The 18,410-nt window shown below is 37.2% G+C and overlaps 1 protein-coding gene across 1 annotated transcript; it reads left to right on the top strand.

The window, feature by feature from the left end:
* Positions 580–17,359, top strand: LOC109830400 (dynein assembly factor 1, axonemal). Its single transcript, XM_020397656.1, has 10 exons — positions 580–730; positions 804–875; positions 954–1,046; positions 13,060–13,141; positions 13,284–13,340; positions 15,702–15,766; positions 15,878–15,973; positions 16,116–16,202; positions 16,322–16,402; positions 16,515–17,359. The coding sequence occupies exons 1-10, from the start codon at positions 632–634 to the stop codon at positions 17,148–17,150; spliced, it is 1,368 nt and encodes a 455-aa protein (XP_020253245.1). The 5' UTR covers positions 580–631; the 3' UTR covers positions 17,151–17,359.

Below are 18,410 nucleotides of genomic sequence, written 5' to 3'. Positions count from 1 at the left end.
ATTTCTTTCTCACAAATGAATGGTTCAATTTTCATATGAAAGAAACAACAGCAGATTTTAGTGGTGTTATAATTTCACGGTCACTCGCCATACAGTGCATACATGCGAAGGAATATGCCTTTTAAACTTTAAAATGTAACGAAATCCATTTATCAAGATCTAAAAAAAAAAGGTAAATCGCGCTAAACCCCCAAGAAATTTTAGTATCTTGCAGTAAACACCTGATAACTTATAGAATTGCACTAAACCCGCAAATAACTTCTTGAAATTGCAGGAAACCATCAAATAACTTTTTGTATTTTGCAGATAAAATTAGGGGGGAAAAGAAAAAGGCATTTTGAAAGTTATCAGGGGTTTTACATGATTTATTCTGAAAATTTTATTGGGGGTTCAGTGCATTTTGAAAGTTATTGAGGTTTTTCTACATAATGGTGAAAGTTTTTTGGGGGGTCTAGTGTAATTTACCCTTTCAAAAATCACACTGCCCTAAAGCCCAAACTGCAACCAGGCCCAATTCCTGGCACGCCCCGTTTATACAATGCCCCTAGTCATTTTTAATTTATAAACTTTTAGCATCAGACCGCCCAGTTTTGGCCCCCCAAAATCGCGGTTAGGGTTTTAGAGAGTCGCCATGGCTCGCCTGAATCTAGAGCAAATCGCTCGAGATGACGAAGACCTCGATTCCTCGTCAACAACTTCTCTTAACCTCTCATCTCGAGCTCTCTCCGATGTAAGCAAGTCCTTCTCACAAACTACGGCGGTTAAGGCATTTTCACGAACACTTTGTGTCCTGATATCTCCAGGTTTCGTGCTTGGCGAGTTTCAGGAACTTGGAGAAGCTCGATCTCGAGTTCAACTGCCTCTCCTCCCTCGAGGTGTCGCAATTCGTCGATATCTTTCTTCTGCAAAGTTTGCAATTTGTAACGTCTCTGAGATGTGAAAACTTGTTGCAGGGTCTGTCTTCGTGCGCCAACTTGAAATGGCTGTCAGTTGTCGAGAACAAGCTCGAGACTTTGAAAGGAATTGAATGCCTCTCCAAGCTTACGGTGATTTCCTCGTACTCTTTTATTATTGTTTTAATTTGTGCAGTTGAGCTATGCCCTTTTTACAGTATCCAGAATGCAGACACTCTGGAAGCGTTTGGTTCACGATGGGACAGGGACTAGAACTTTAGTTGGGACTGGGATTAGGTGGGACTAGGATTTGTAATCTCAATCCCACGTTTGGTTCTGTGCTCGATGTCCTTGGGATTAGAATGCTCAAAATCACAATCCCATGTTAGGTTCCATGTGATGGGACTCGGACATAAATTGGGTTGCTATTGACTATTTTAATTACCCTATAAAGTGAAAAGTTTCATTTTTTTTTTCAGCTATTCTTTCTTAATTTTTTTAATGAAGTCCTTGAGCCACTTATCAACTGGCTTGAGGAAGCTAAAGAAGAAAAATAAAAATAGAGGAAATGAATACATGCCAATATTACTAAAATCCACATACCATCAAAACATAAATTGCCAATGTGCATACAAGCCAACAGTACCAAAATCCATAACTAAGTTTGTATTACAGAATATTAATGTCACACACACACACACACACAAAAGATCTACATACCACACTCCGACAAAAATCATATCAACGAACCCCACTAGTCTTCTTCCTATCACCAGCAAGCCTCTTCCAATACCCAGCAACCTCTTGAAACACATCAACAAATCCCACTAAATTCTTCATTGAAAAATCTGTACGAAACCCATATGAAGAGTTAAACATTCAACTAAAAATAGTAAAAATGCTGAAAAATAGACAACAGAACAACTTTATATGAAAAAAAAAACAGCTCAAAAATACAAAAGCCATTGGTAGTCATCACAGCATTGAAAACCATCTCTAAAACATTGGGCAAATCAAGTATTCAACAAAACCAATCTCAGAAAAATACAAAAAATAGCTTCCGAGGTTAAGTTTCTAGCACTTCTCAGGTCCTGTAAAATTGAGAGTTTAACTGAAGTCTTAAGAAAAAACAGGTAACGTATAAATTTATCATGGATCATGTCTTCATTCTGCTTTCATGTTGATGAATATGCCAGAAGAAACACCATATGCAAATATATATCCTAGGAAATAAGAGGTATACAAGGATTACAAAAGAAATATTTTCACATAGCAAATAGGCATTCAGAAATCAGAATAACATCTAGCAGCAGCAAATATTCATACTCAACGATGATGGCCCCATTGCCATCAGCTCATTTAATCTCCATATGAGCTTTCTGGTAAAATCATGTGCCTCAGCGCATCAGCTAGAAAATCATCAAAATCAATAGCTATTACTGCTTCTTCCTTAGCTCCATATACCAGCCTCTAAATTCTGTAAGCAAAGTAAAACCGACTGAGTTAAATCCGTTCAGATGATTTCAGTGAAGTGAAAAGCTATTACTGCTTCTACCTTAATTCAAGAAAGATGAATTGCACCAAAACACATTGGACATGGCTCACAGGAAGCATAAATTTCACAGTCAGAAAGCTCCAGTTGTCCTAGTTTCTTACAAGCCTGCATCAAAGGATCAATCCATTGAGGCACTGTGCAAATGCAATATGTTACAAAGCACACTCTCTGGTACATGAAAACTTAGCGAACATTGCTGTACAAACTTACATGTATATATAACTGTGTATGTACTATTATTTGCATTGCAACAACAAGCTCTAAGCAGTGTTATTCACTTATTTGAACATATGAACACGTGTTTATAGTATCTTGCATTACATCTCTCTAGCACTTGCTGTTTAATAAACGATAAAGTAAATTAATACTCCAGCATGCCAAAAAGGAATGGAGCTCTAGCCGCGAATGCCAAAAAGGAATGGAGCTCTAGCCGCGAATTTGTAACAGAGCATATAAGTACATACTTAACCAAAGCATTTATCACCAGGTAAGCTACTGCTTACAGACTCCAACAAACTAACTGTTATGACCTATAAAAGCTAAGCCTCACATTGCTCTGTTGTTGGTAAAGATAGACTTAATACATCATCTCCATCCATTAAACACTAACCATGATGGATTGGAACAATGTAAAATGGTATTTAGAAACTTTTCACCTCAATCATGAACAAAGATATGAGGTTCAATAAATTTTTCAGATACTCTAGGAAAAGAATATAAAAAACATTGATATATACAATGTATGTTATATTGATTATGTCACTAGATCACAATCCTTGTACCCATCACCTAAAACATTCTCATCTCAGTCAATAAACTAATAACTAACATGCACTAATAATGGATTAATTATTGTTGATAGCAACCATATGGCGACAATAAGAAATATGACAAAATGTATTTAGCACACCAATAGTTAAAATGAGAAAATTCGTTAGTCCAACTTAGCAAATCATGAAGAGGGTAAAAAAATCATTGGAAATTTTAAATTGATAACTCCATTATGTTTTTCAATAGTGTTCTATATATAACACCACCTTCTATAGCACCTTATTTCATTATATACAAATCATCATGTTCAAGACTAGAAAAGGTGGCAGCTTGTTCAGTGACAAATGAATGCTATTAGTGTGCAAAGTTAGGATCTGAATAGAGGTATGCCATCTACATTGGCCACAATCATTGGAAAATTTAAATTAAATGTATATACTATTTTTGTAAGATATATTTCATTCTAGAGCATGCTAGAGTGATAAGTAGATTGGTTATTTTTTAGCAGACCTCTTTCAAGTTGTAATTACATGTAAAACATATTAAACTGGTTACAACAAATTCTACTCAAAATCTTATATGCAAAAAAAAAAAAACCCAACTCATTAGTTTCTCATATATACAAATGAAAAATATATAAATTAGTAGATTCACATATACTTGATTAAGAAACTAACCCCAAATCACATTAGCGATAAACTTTTCTCCATGGGCTAAATTTGATGAACAACTACACATAAATGAACAAAACTAACAAAAAACTAAAGCAGAAACTAGAGCCTATTCATCCTAAAATCATCAAAATCACGAAGATTATGTACCAACATGCAATTTTTTATCTTTTATCATGTATTAATCAAGAAAATATTTTACAGATCAAATCAAAACAAATGTAAAATGCAATTGGCAACATAATACCTCGAGAGATCTGATCACAATCAATGACAATCACAAATGACGAATTTGGGGGCGGAGGAGCAGAGATCAAGTGGAGATTGTGGCTGAGATTGAGACAGATTGAGCCTGAGATCGACCAGAGATCAAGGTCGAGTCGAGATCAAGGTCGACTTGAGATCAAGGTCGACTCGAGGCTGAGATCGAGCAGAGATCGGAGGTGGAGCGGAGATCGAGTAGAGATTGAAAGTCAACTCGGATTCAATGAGAGAGGAGATCAGAGGAGAGCACAAACAATAAATCAGGATCGTGATTTTTGAGAGGCGAGGTTGGATGATAGATCTCGATATCCTAATACCAAGGGGGTGGAGGTATTTCATAATCCTCATTTTGGGTTTTAAACCAAAGTCCCTGTCCCACCTAAGTCTCAGTCCAATGTATTACCAAACATGGGTGTAGACACATGTCCTAGGATTTCAAGTCCTAGTCTTAATCCCTAGCTTAACCAAACGCACCCTATGTATGCAAATTTTAAATTTGGATTTCAAAAAATTGAAAATTTGAATCATTAAATATGATCTAGTATATAGAAACTATCCAGAAATTAAATTCTCAATGTTACAGAAGGCGTTATGCAGACTAGGCGTTCGAGCTGGGGCCTAGCGCCTAGGTTTTTGCCTATTTTTTAATTTATTTTAATTATAATAATTCAAAAAATATGTATTAAGTTCATATAAAATTACAAAAAAACATAAATAACAAGCTTAGATCCATAATAAACCATGAATAAATACTAAATAGCTAAAGTAGTAACCAAATACTAAAAAACATCACAATGTGCGACATAATAAGTCATCAAAATAGTAAATAATATCGCAAACTCAAAAGTCTAATGCAGAAGAAGGAAAAAAAAACGAATAGTCTAAATGTCTAGTATAGGATACTCATATAATCTAATGAAATCATCATCAATCATTATCATCATCATGGAAATCCTCGTCTGTGACATCATCGTCAGAGGCAAGAGACTCTTCTTCTCTAGTAATCATCGAAGGTCCTGCAGCTCCTGCTATTCTTTCACTCCTCCTGTTTGCCACAACCTCAGCCGCTCCAGATACATTCTCCACCATCGTCCAACTAATACCCGAACCATGATATGTCTCTTCCACGTCATCAGAGGGGACTCCTCCTAGGACCTATGCACGTGCTGTAGTACGATCTTTCATTAGCACGCCTTTGCTTTCTCCTCTTTTTTTTGGGCATTGAACTTCACAAACACAAGATCCTCCAACCTCTTCGACTCTAGTTGGTTTCTCTTCTTCATGTGAATCTTTAAAGAAGAAAAGAACAAATTAGAAAAGTCATAAATAGATAACTTTATCTTATTAATTTTAGATATTTATGTAATTTATTCCCTCAAATGTGCTCCAGTTCCTCTCGCATCCAAAAGAATTGCTAGCGAGATTAGTTCCTCTTGCATCCAGAAGAATTGCTAGCGAGATTAAGAACCTTCATCGCCACGTTTTGCAGAAAGGGATAATCACCGTCATACATTGTAGGCTGTCTAAAAATCACAATAGATAGCTTATTCAAACAAGCTCCGACAACGGAGGTCACAATCAGACGACTTCCCAATCACTGCATCCACAACTCCACAATTGCCACAAACGCGACCTCACTTCTGAGATGATTGATCTTGATGGCTGTGACAACAGCATGGCTAATATCATAGCAACTATTAGAGATGCTGATGAGCAGTGTGATGATTTCAGAAATAAAAGGTTGGACTCAGTTGGTGAGTTGCTTGGTAGAGAGCTATGGGCAAATATTCGTCTTCAAGACACTATGGATGTTGATTTCCGTCTAGCTTCAACAACGAAAGCTACAATCAAATAGCTTTCGGGTCGGTGATCGAAAGCGGCAAATAGAGGACTTTTCACATAGATCTAGAAGGGTTACAATTCAACGACACTTCCGACAACTGATGAAAACTCTATTCAGCAGTCTTCACAATCTGCAGTGAAAGTTACAATCTGACGGCTTTCACACTCCACAACAGCTAAAGCTAGGATTACTGAACGACGGTCCTTGCAACGCATTACAGAAGAAGTTACAAATCAACTAACTCCTTCTGAAACGCGGATGTCATCCCCGCGTCACCAAGTTGGAAATGAAGGCGACCCTCGCGTCGTCAATGCACAAGCCAAACGTGAGCGACCCTCGCGTTCAATGGTGTTCAACCAACAGCGACCCTCGCGTCGTCAATGCACAAGCCAAACGTGAGCGACCCTCGCGTTCAATGGTGTTCAACCAACAGCGACCCTCGCGTCGTCAAGCCACAAACCAAACGTGAGCGACCCTCGCGTTCAATGGTGTTCAGCTAACACCCAACTTCGCGTCTCAATTCAAAGAACACGAAGTTGAGGTTCTGAACGCCAGATTGGGCGTTTGACTCACTCAAACATGAGTCGAACGGTTCCAAAACCGTTTTTCCCACGTCCTGAGGGATTTTCGCCCACATAGGAGCGGATATAGGAGTCAGTTACAATCTCCTATCCCTCAATAAAAGCTCAACAAACCCAACGGAGTAAAGGGTTGGATCATCAGAATCTAAACCAGACGAGTTGGTTAAAGGGGCTGGCTCTTTAAAAACTAAGGGGTGAGTGGTTGGATTTTTGACATCTGAACCGCACAGGTTGGATTCTCAGGATCTCAACCACTCAGGCTTGGAGATTCAGCAGCAACGAAATCCTTAGAGATAGGATTTTTGAATCAAACTCAGAAGATCAAATCTGAGAGGATTCTTCGACAACGGAAAAACAGCTTGATCATTAACCGAATTTTCGGTTCCAACAACTCTATTCACAGAGTTCAAACTCGTTCTGAGTTCTTAAACTCATTTAGAGTTATTCATAAAACTTTCCACGAAAGTTCATCGTTCCCACGAGATAAAGACGGTCGGATCGTCAACGGAGAGCAAGTTCGACGCAATCAATCGAAGGAAGCACTCCATCGCTGCCAAGAAGAACCCAGTTTTAAACAAAGGGGAAAACCAAATTCGTTTTCCTCTCTTTTGTAATCAAGTTGTAACCGAGATCAAAGGAATCAAAATCACATTTTCTTTATTCTCTTCTTTCCCTACAAACATACATATACCACCAACTAGCTGCAAACACATTGTCTCAATTGAATTTACCAGTGCAAAAAATAACTTATGATTGATAACTTGATATATTCAATTTATAAACTAAATTTATCTAGGTTGAAGTCCATTTTTTATTTAGCTTTCACGGCCAAACTTCTACCAAATGAGCCATGATCCTTTCTGTACTTCTCCATAAACTCCTTAGTATCCTCAAATTGGTGTTCCTCATCGGGATAGAGCAGCTCCACATCTAGAAACCCCTCCTTTCCCACCCTAGAGTTCTTAGCAACATCATCTCGAAAGAAATAGTAAGGGTTAAGGATATAAGCTGCCATATGTAAGGGTGTATATAATTGATCCTTTGACTTGGAATGTATAATATCAATCACGGACTTACATAGGCTCTCCTATTTCTTCAAAACAAGCTTGATCTCCTTCTTTATGTCTTCAAGCATCCCACGACAAATCTCATTGAGGGTCTTTAGTCGCTATCGTCCACCCTCAACGTGCGAAAAAGGGGAGCATAAATCTTCAATTACTTGCTTATAGATTGCCATCAACTCTCACACAAGACAATGGCCTCTACTTTTGTACCATTTGCGGACTTTTGGAATGCTTGCTTTTTCTTCATTCTTCATTCTTCATTAGAAAACATGAGTCTTAGCTTCAGTTTCTTCTCATGAATACTCCACAGGGTCAAGAATGTAGTGGCAAAGCGAGTGGCTTCAGGTCTAACAATCTCCCTCATCTGATACATGCGGCGCATCAAGTTCAAGATCTTGTGGTGGCTGTAGATGAAGACGGTGAGGGCATTCGCTTTTCCAATAATTGTTTTGAAGGTTGACAATTTTCCAATGCCCTCAAGTATCAGGTCAATAATATGAGCTGCACAACTGGTCCAAAAGATACTCGGCATCTTCTCCTTCAATTTCTCCTTTGTTGCAATATTTGCAGAAGCATTATTTGTGATAACCTGTATGACCTTCTGTGGCCTAATCTCCTCAATGCATGCATCCACCCACTCAAAAATGTATTCCCTTGTGTGCGAGTTCCTGGAGCACTCAATCGACTTATAGAAAGTTGTGCCTAGCCTGCTTTGAGTGCACAAGTTCATGTTCGACATCATCTTCCTATTTGACCAGGCATCTGTCATGATAGAACAACCACTCTTCCCCACTCCTCGTGCTCCTTCAATGATTCCCTAGTCTCATTCACAACACCCCTCAACAACGGCTCCCTCAACATATACATGCTAGGCGGTCGGTAGGTACGTCTATAATCCCCAGTAGCGCTGCACATTTGCATAAAGGAGTTGGTAGAGAGGACATGAAAAGAAATGTTATTCTCATATGCCCATCTAGCAATATGCTTGTGAACCCAATCTCTCTTCTCTTTCGTATAAGCTTCCTTAACTCCAGGCTGAATCATCTTTCCCTTCAGTCTTTTTGCTAGCTCGGGATCACTAGCAGTATAAGCATCCATTGGCCTAACGGTTGGCTCTCTAGACCTCTTTGAAGATTCGCCCATTGTATGTGTAGAAGAGACAACTTCCTCTCCTTCAATAGTCATTAGATCCAGCTTGTCGAACTTTGCTTCATCTTGCAACTCCATCATATGCATTTCGTTTAGTTTCTTCCTCCTGGAATTAACATACATAGCTTCTTGGATCTTCTTCCTATCAACAGCCAAAATTTAGTGCATTTTATGCAATTGTTTCATCTGCTGGCAAGATGCTGTTTCAATCTAAAGACCTCCCTTTCATGTTGTGCGAGCACAATTTACATTGCATCAAACACAATTTAGTTGGATCTGGAAGAAACCAAACTCCCAACCGATATCTCCCAAATTTCTTTTATCTTTCACAGGGGCTTTCGCGGAAATAGAGGTGGAACCCACAGATTCCTTGAAGGAATATTCGACATTCTATATCATAACAATTCAACGAACAAATCATTCATAGATCAAATCATCAAATCATGACAAATAAAAGATTCAAATAAATCACATAACTTGATCATTTATTAAGTATTAACATCTATTTGGTCTTCTCTTCTATAAGACTATATGTAAAATTGAACAAGATTTTAATCTTAATTACTAATTAAATAGATTAACTGAAATTAACTAAATTGAACAAAATTTGAACTAAAATTGAACAAGATAAAACTAAAATTAAAAAATATTAAACTAAATTAACTAAAATAAAACAAGATTAAAATGAAATTAACTAAAATTATCTACAATTAACTAAAATTCAACAAGATTAAACTAAAATTAAGCAAGATTAAACTAAAACTAAATTAAACTAATTAATTAAATTTAATTGAACAAAATTAACTATTTAACTTTAAAAAACAGTTCATAAGTGAAATTTTGTTCTATAACAGTAAATAAGCTTAAAAAACAGTTTAAAATAAACAAGTTATTGGGGCAATAAGTTTACTTATGGATAGAATCCGATTTTGGATATGCTGATGGTGAATCCATCCGCGGGTGAGAAAATCTTACCTGAGGGTCTGCGGGAGGTGGTCCGGTGACGGCTGCAGGCAGTGTTTTAAATGTTGGCCGATACGTCGGCATTTCGGATTTAGGAGCCAATCGACACGATATTGAACTTTCCAATACGTATTGCGTTTTTAGGGTTCGTGTCGGATATATCGGGGCAAGGTTTTAAATGTCGGTTATCGGGAATTTATCGGACAGTCAAAATCCTTATCGGATAGCGGAAATCGGGGATATATCGGGGATAAGTAGTATTTATCGGAGTAATATACTAGCAAATAATAAACAAACATAAGCTTGAAAAAAATATAATGTTAGTCAAAATGGAATAATAAACAAACAAATAATAAGATAACATAAAAAATGAAGAACCATCTACGCATCTACATAATTATTGTTTAATCATGAAATTCATAACTAACTTACTAAGTTGATATTTAGTAGTTATGAGTCATTATCAATATCCATAAACAAACATAAGCTAATCATCAATCAACCAAGTTCCAAAAGCAACGAACAGTTCATAATTTGTAAACATTCAAAGAGCAAATCCAAAAGAAAGTAAAAGCTCCCAAATCCTACTTATCGGCCGATAAAGCCGATAATTAGAGCCTACTTATCGGCCGATAAGTGCCTTTATCGCCAATAACTCGCCGATAAACCTCAAAAAACGATAACCGATTAAAAATCCTACTTATCCTAGCGGAAAGCTCCCAAATCCGATAACTCGGCGATAATATCGGATTATCGGCCGATATTTAAAATCATGTATCGGGGAACATGTCGGATATGTCGGACGGATATATCGGGGGACATGTCGGATATGTCGGTCAATTTTCCAGTCTGAAAAATTAGCTGATTTTTTTAATTATGTTTATCTAATCATGTTTGGTCTTAAATTCTTGTTTGTCTTAATATCAATGTTTTAAATATCGGTTGATAAACCGATATTATCTCCGATTTATCGGGTTTGGAGGGCTTTCGCTATGATAAGTTTAATTCTACCGGTTATCGTTTTTGGATGTTTATCGTTGATAATGCAGCGATAAAATGAGTTATTGGCTGATATTATCAGTCCAAAAATCAAAATTATTGGTCTTTAGTTTGAGATTTGATTTCGGGCAACGGACACCTATTCAATGCACTAACCCAAGTTTCTACCATTGGTTAGTAATCCTAAACATAATTATTTATCACTGTTATAAATAACGGTAAATAGCCCCACAATAGCGGCGCTAATAGAGTTAGCGGTCCATTCCCACGATGCTATCGCCCATTACGCTATCGCGCAATAGCGGTGACATATTACGGAATATGTCTGTTCACAAAAGCGACCAATAGTGTGTCATAACGGTAAATAGTGAGCGATTGCATTCAAAATTTACTTTTTGACTGCTATTTAAAAGCGGTTTGAGGCTTATTTTTTTAAATTAAACTCAACCCTTGATCACTGCATTCCACCGTCTCCTGTGATTTTCAGCATACTCCCGTCATCTCTCATAGCCTCTATTACCTACCTTGATACTTTCCCTCACCTCCTTCACCGTGAGCTCCTCTTAGGACAGTCTTGTCACCGCTAAGCTCTTCTTTTCGAAGACGACGATTTTTTAACTCATCCAGTCATCTTCGGTATTACGTGATGGTTACATGTCCATTTCATGTTTAGGATCTCTTTAAATCATCCAATATGTACTTTTAGATTTCTTAGATTTTTTTTATTTTTTTTAGTATTTATACATATCTAAATTAGACCGCTATTTGACTTTGCGCTTTTTACCATTATTTTACCGTAATAGTTCGAAATAGTCTTAGCGATGCCTCACCGCTACGCGACGCTATCCGCTATCGACGATCTTGTTATTTACATTTTGGTATGTTTATATTTCATTGAGTACGGTTAGATTATATTTTAGAATATTATATTATGTATATCACTATCTGGTAATGTCACTCCAATAAATACTACTTATCCACAATATATCCTCAATATTCGCTATCTGATATGGATTTTGACCGTTTGATAAATCTTCATTAACCGATATTTAACTTCTTGCTTAATATTGCTTGACAAAACCTAATCAGTTAGGGGAAATAGGAAAAAAGACCGAAGTCATTTTCGTCGCTCATCTTCTCTCTCCTTCGACATCTCATCAGTCTCTTCTCCAAGCTATTCCTTTGATATCAATATCGGACGATCTTCTCTCTCCTTAACCGCCAACATCGGACTCCTCTTTTTTCACATCTTTCCTTTAACATCAACCTAAGCATCATAAGTTATTTTCTTTTTTATATGTTTAGACAATAGAATTTATTAAGTATGTTTAGATTTCATTTATAATTTTTATATTACACATATGCACATCAGCCAATATGAAAATCCGATATTTTTTTCATGTCCCCGACGTATCCCCAATTTTTACTATTCAACATAAAATTTAGCCGTCTGATATGAACCCGACATCTGACATTTAAAACATTGGCTGCAGGATAGGATGAGAATGTGAGAGAGAGGGTGAGACTGAGAGAGAGAGAGAGAGAGAGAGAGAGAGAGAGAGAGGTGGCTATGAGTGTGAGATAGAGAGGGGGAGAGAGAGTTAGGCAAGCATTAGGTTAAAATTTGGTTTGGGAATGAGTTTCGGCTAACGGGTACAGATTTAATATTTAATTTTTTTATTTCAGAAAGCTAAGCGGTCCACTTAAGCGGGCTACCTAGCCCTAGGCGGTGCCTAGGTGCTGCGTAGGCGGAGCGGCCGCCTAGTCTGGCCCCTTTGGTCGAAACTGGGCAGCGGCGGCTCTGCCTATGCAGCGGCCGCCTAGTCTGGCCCCTTTGGTCGAAACTGGGCAGCGGCGGCTCTGCCTATGCCTAGACAGATGCCTAGGCCGAGTTCTGTAACACTGGAAATTCCCAAGGGTTTCAATACGATTCACCAGTGTCTCGTATTAATTATAGACAAACCAACATTTTGGAATTTTTGTAAAGTTGCTTAATTTTTTGCCCCTTGATACCTGATTAAAGACATACCAAACTCATTGAGAATTTTGTATTTAGATTGCTCATGTGTCTTACATCACATCAAGCAGTATGGATTTTCAATTTGGGGATAAAAAATTTAGGTTTGGATTGGTAATATTTACTTTGTGAAAATTATATATAGTTAGTCAAATTGAGTTTACATTAAAAATACTAAGCTTATGGTGGAGAATGCAATCTCATCATGCTGATTTATCTGTTGTACTAGAGTACTAGTGTAGACCCTTTTTTTAATGATTGACATAATTCTTGTTCCCTGTTGGTCTAGGTGTTTAATGCTGGAAAGAATAAACTTCGGAAAATTGATGAAATCAGCGCAGTTACGAGTTTGAGAGCATTAATCTTGAATGGTATCTTATTTTACTTTTTTTATCTCTTCCTCACTGATTAAAAATCATTTCTAGCCTGTTTCAGTGGATATCATTGTTATATTTTTATATATTCTTGATATCTTTAGCATTGCTAACTATCTGCTTGATTTTCCTTTTGTAGATAACAACATATCTTCCATTTGCAAACTTGATGAGCTTACGTACTTGAATACACTTGGTAAGGCCACATAATCTTCTGGCGAAGTTAATTCTATTTACCTTTGTAATATGTCTGATACATATTTAGCTACGAACTATCTTTCTTGGAATTTTCATGAATTTTCTGACAGTCCAAATTTTTTAATGCGAACCGCTATCACTGATAATTCAGATTCTTTTCGTCCTTTTTTGGTGGTTTTTTTTGGGGTGGGGGGTGGAGGGGAGGTGGCGATTGTTCCTCAAGGTATTTATCTGTTGCTAAGAATGATGTACCCCTTTGCCAGGAATAAGGTTTAGATGAGGAAACAACCTAACGTAGAATGTAATATGAAATTGCAAATATAAATCTTATAACATTGGGAATAATTATTTATGCTGAACTTTAAGCTAGCGCTTAATGGTGTATGGTTTATAAGTGAATTTTGTGAATCTCGTGAAGTTGTTGATACTATATGACCATGAGTTTTCAGTCATCTAAACAACTGAGTAGGACAGGATATTGTGTACCTATCAATTTTGTAGGTTACTCCTCACTGGTGGTTGCTCATGTATGTGTGTGAGAGTAAAGATAAAGAGAGAAGGCAGGAGGGAGGGAGGGAGGGAGGAGCAAAGGAACAACTGAAATAACATGAGCTCCTACTATTGATAATACATTTAAATATGCAATACTATATCTATTCTAGCAGGTTTTAATCACCCACTCTGCTTTTTTGCCAATCACATTTTCTGTCATATCTTGATTACATCAACTTTTTGGGAAAATTGCTTCTTGCCCCCTACCTTCTGAAAAACTTGCTCCACCTACGAAAGTTGTGTCATGCTTTCGCTCCTGGACACAAAAACCCACATATTTTTTTTTAAAACCCCTGAACATCCTTGTCTACCTTTTCACCTTCTCTCTTTTCCCTCCAAATTCCCATGGACCGATGTCATAATGAACCTATATTTGTTCCCTTAATATCCACCTACAGCTGCCTTTGCCTTTTCCCTCCACCTCCTCTTCACTGTTCAAGATCCCCTACGCTGCTTCCCTTCCCTTTGCACCCCCTCACAATGAAGCAGTGGTGGGCCCTAAGAGCAGCCGAGGCAAAGGGAGGATGTGGGCAACCTCAGAGTAGAGTTTGGCAGTGGGCTGTGGCAAAGTTATGCACAATGTATAGCTAAAGGTGAAAGAGTTCAAAATAAGTTAGACAACAACGGTAACAATTAATAGATAAAGGTGTCGAAATTTTACACAGAGTAACTAATGATAGCTAAACGTGACAAAAATGTGCTAAAAGTAACAAGTTAAAGACAATGATGAAATTTATAGCTAAAGGTGAAATAGTATTAAACAAGGTAGACACAAAGGTGACAATTAATAGCTAAAGGTGATAAGATTCGACACAAATAATAGCTAAAAATTTCAAAATTATGCTAAAAGTTAAAAAAATAATAATAAGGCCCAAAGGTAACAATTAAAAGCTAAAGGTGACGAAATCCACCGCCTCTATCATCACCTCACCAACAACCTCTCCTCTGCCGCCACCTTCCTTCATGCTCGCCTCTCTTCGGGGCCCATCACTGCAAATCCCACTTCGTCTGGTGGCGTCGGAGGGAGGGTGGACTGTTACGGTGATGGAGGGAGGAGTGAGCTGGCGGCAAAGGAGAAGAGGTTGGCGGCAAAGTGGAAGAAATTGTGGTTGAGGGAGATGGAGAGAGGGTTCATGAGGAGATGTCAGAGAAGAGAGGCTGAAGATGATAATGTTGCAAGGGTACTTAAGCTACTTTAAAAATGCATGTGAGAACATGGGGTGAAAATATGATATTTTGGGTCCAAGGGTAAAAGTTGTAAGGCCTTTTAATGGGTAGAAGGCACATTTTTTGAAGCCAGGACGGTGGGGTGGAAGCAATTTTCCCAAAATTTTTGAATGTTTATATTACTTGAGGCTTTGAACTATTCCTTCCAAAACTTTAAATCAATTTGACAGCCAATATGTGCCACTTCTTAAAGATTGAGGAAATAATATTTACATAATCGCGATCATAGCTTCATCATAGCTTCATATATCCTGCACAAATAGCAGAGCTTTCTGGAGCAATTTAAAAACAAATCTTATTGATCATGCTTCATTTGATTATATTAATTTCATTCTCCTTACCCTGTCCATTTTGCATTATGTTTACGTCTTGATTTTAACTTGGAATTCTTTCTAAATTTTGAAGGATATGTATCTGTGAATAGTTGAATGTTGTTGTGCATGATTTTTCAACCTATATTATTTCTTCAGAGCTATTTGAAGTTTTAATGCAGTAAATCATAATATTGCTAATGAGAGTGCTTTCCAACAAACCGTATTTAAGAGATTACTTTATTTGTTTTCGGGCTTCTTCTGTACAGTTCTTTCTAAAAACCCAATTTATGATATTGGCGATTCTTTGATGAAGGCAAAATCTCTCAGAAAGGTAAGCATTGTTAATTGACAGTTTTGCTATCTGCTCCTTTATTTGTATGTATCTCATGGCAGATACATAAGGTGATGAAGTACTAATGCTTTCTACTAATTGTTTGTTTAGTTGTCCCTCTCTCATTGCCATCTCGAAAGGATTGGATCTTCCCTCACATCATGTGTTGAGCTGAAGGAGCTACGACTTGCTCACAACAAGATCACTGTAAGTGCTTGGTGGAAATTGGATTTATGTGTGTGTACATACATACATATACGCTTGTTGATTTTGAAATGTTTTTGTTTTTTTGGTGATTGAATTTTTTTCCATCTTTTAATTTTGCTTCCGAGTATTATTCATATCTCAGACCATCTCAGCTGAATTGGCACGGAATATTAGACTTCAGAATTTAGATTTGGGTAACAACCTGATAGAGAATTTCTCAGAATTGAAGGTATAGAACTGGGAACGCTCTTAAATGTAGTATTTTTTTTAAATTAGTAAACCTTGAATTTTTATTTTCTGTATACCTTCAATTAAACAATACTATGCTACCAATCACCTAAATTACAGGTGCTTTCTTCGTTGCCTAACTTGAAGAATCTCAACTTCCAAGGAAACCCTATTGCACAGAAGGATAAGTTGGCAAAGAAGGCAATTCTTTTGCATTGTTATTTAACTTCTCACGTTTCTTTTTAACTTGTATACACAGCAAAATAATAATAATAATAATAAATATTTTCCCCTCATATAACTGTGTTTCCAGGTTAAACAGTTAGTGCCCAATTTGAGAATATTCAATGCAAAACCTACAGAAATTAACAAGAGAAAAAAGTTCTCTGAGGAGGACAAAAGTGATCAGTCTGAAATCGAAGCTGATGAGCAAGTTAAGAGGAAGAAGTCTAAGAAAGATGTCAAGATCCTGGAGAAAAATATTTCAAAGTCATCCTCTGAGGAAGACCATCTCCTTTCTAGTCTCAGTGCTTCTAAACTTGAAGATAAGGAAGGGAAGAGAAAGAAGTCGAAGAAGAACGCGAAGACCTCTGATAAACATATTTCGAGTGGGTCTATTGCTAGTGATGAAGTTGGAGAAGAAAAAGGGCGGAGAAAATCTAAGAAAGAAGAGAGGGAGAATAGCAGGGAATTCGAGAAAGAAGAGGTTCTGTTGTTTCCGGATATCAATGATTTAGAGAAACTGCCCGTTGATCCTCTTGACTATAAAAATTCTGAGGATACAGACAGGGAGAAGAAAGGCCAAAAAGTGGCTCGTGGTGAGAAAAAGGCCCATGGTCTGGTCATCGAACATAAGAAAGGAAAAAGAACAGATCTTTCCGCATCGGTGGGGATCTTGACACCAAGCTTAGATGTTGGACTGGGAGGGCCATCAACTTGGGATGTCTAGGGCTTTGTCGTCCAGGTAATTTTGCTTGTTTTTGCTCTAATCTTGTTTGAGTAACACTGAACTTTTCTTAAATTATATGGAGCTTGTACTTCGCTATTTATTTACTTGTCCGCCAAAGCATCTGATTCTTGGTATGTTACTACTGTACAATAAGCCTATAGGACTGTTAGAAGAACTAGAAGAGGAGTTGGCAAATGGGTTTTGACGAATTCTCCTTTTAAGCTCTTGTGTTTAGTCTGTGTTTAGTCTGTTCTTGATATGGATGTCTCTCAAATGAAAGTCACTCAAAAAATTTAGTGTACAGGTGGAGTGGCTTAAAAGTAGGGTTGGCAAATGGGTTTGGCCGGGCCACGTTGGGTCATAATAGGCCCTATCATATAGGCTTGACCCGACCCGACCTATTTAATAAACATGTCTTTGAGCCATTTATTAAACGGGTTATCTGATCTGATCCATCTAAACCCAAATGACCCGTTTATCATTGCACATATAGCTGATTATGACTTTTCATTGATGCAATCACTCGCAGGGGTCTTCGTTGCAAATGAAAGTAGGATATTTGTTGAACGGTAAGAAAATGAAGTCAAAGAATATACTTTCAAATGGGATTGGATAAATACAACTGTTCAAATATCCTAGTATCATATCTTAACAATAAGAAACTAGGGGTAAAACTAATGAAAAAGAAATTAAGTTGCTTATAGAAAATTTCACTAAATACATGTTAACAATTTAACAATAAATATCACTACAAATCCTCCCTCCCTCCCTCTCCTTCTCCCTCCTATCCCATGCCCCAAACCAGCCGAAACAAACCCAAAAAGAAAAAAAAAGAAAAAGAAAACAACCAAAACCTTAGCTAGGTTGAACTTGCAACAGATTCAGCACCTTTAACAATCACTATATCAATTCATAGTCAACAATTCCAAATATACCAAGATTTCTCCAATTGCGGCCTTAAAACAAAAGTAGGGAACCATAGAAGGAGAATCGTATTTTTAAAATCAAATACGAAATCGAATCAATGGTTGAGCTCTCAAACAGGAGAAAGATTCAAATTTCATGTAGACAACAGTGACGAAATAAGAAAAGAAGGAAAGAATGAACATCAAACACATAGATCAGTCAACCCACAAAAAGATTTAAAAAATAGTTTAACCAATTTGAATGAATCAAAAAGTTCAGAAAAGAGTAGATCTCAGATTACAAAGAATAGGATCACACCCATCAAAGTTAAATGAAAAATTGAGAAATTATTTG

Source organism: Asparagus officinalis, chromosome 2 (genome assembly GCF_001876935.1).
Source record: "Asparagus officinalis chromosome 2, Aspof.V1, whole genome shotgun sequence".
Lineage (NCBI taxonomy): Eukaryota > Viridiplantae > Streptophyta > Magnoliopsida > Asparagales > Asparagaceae > Asparagus > Asparagus officinalis.
This window is presented reverse-complemented; position numbering and strand designations above follow the sequence as displayed.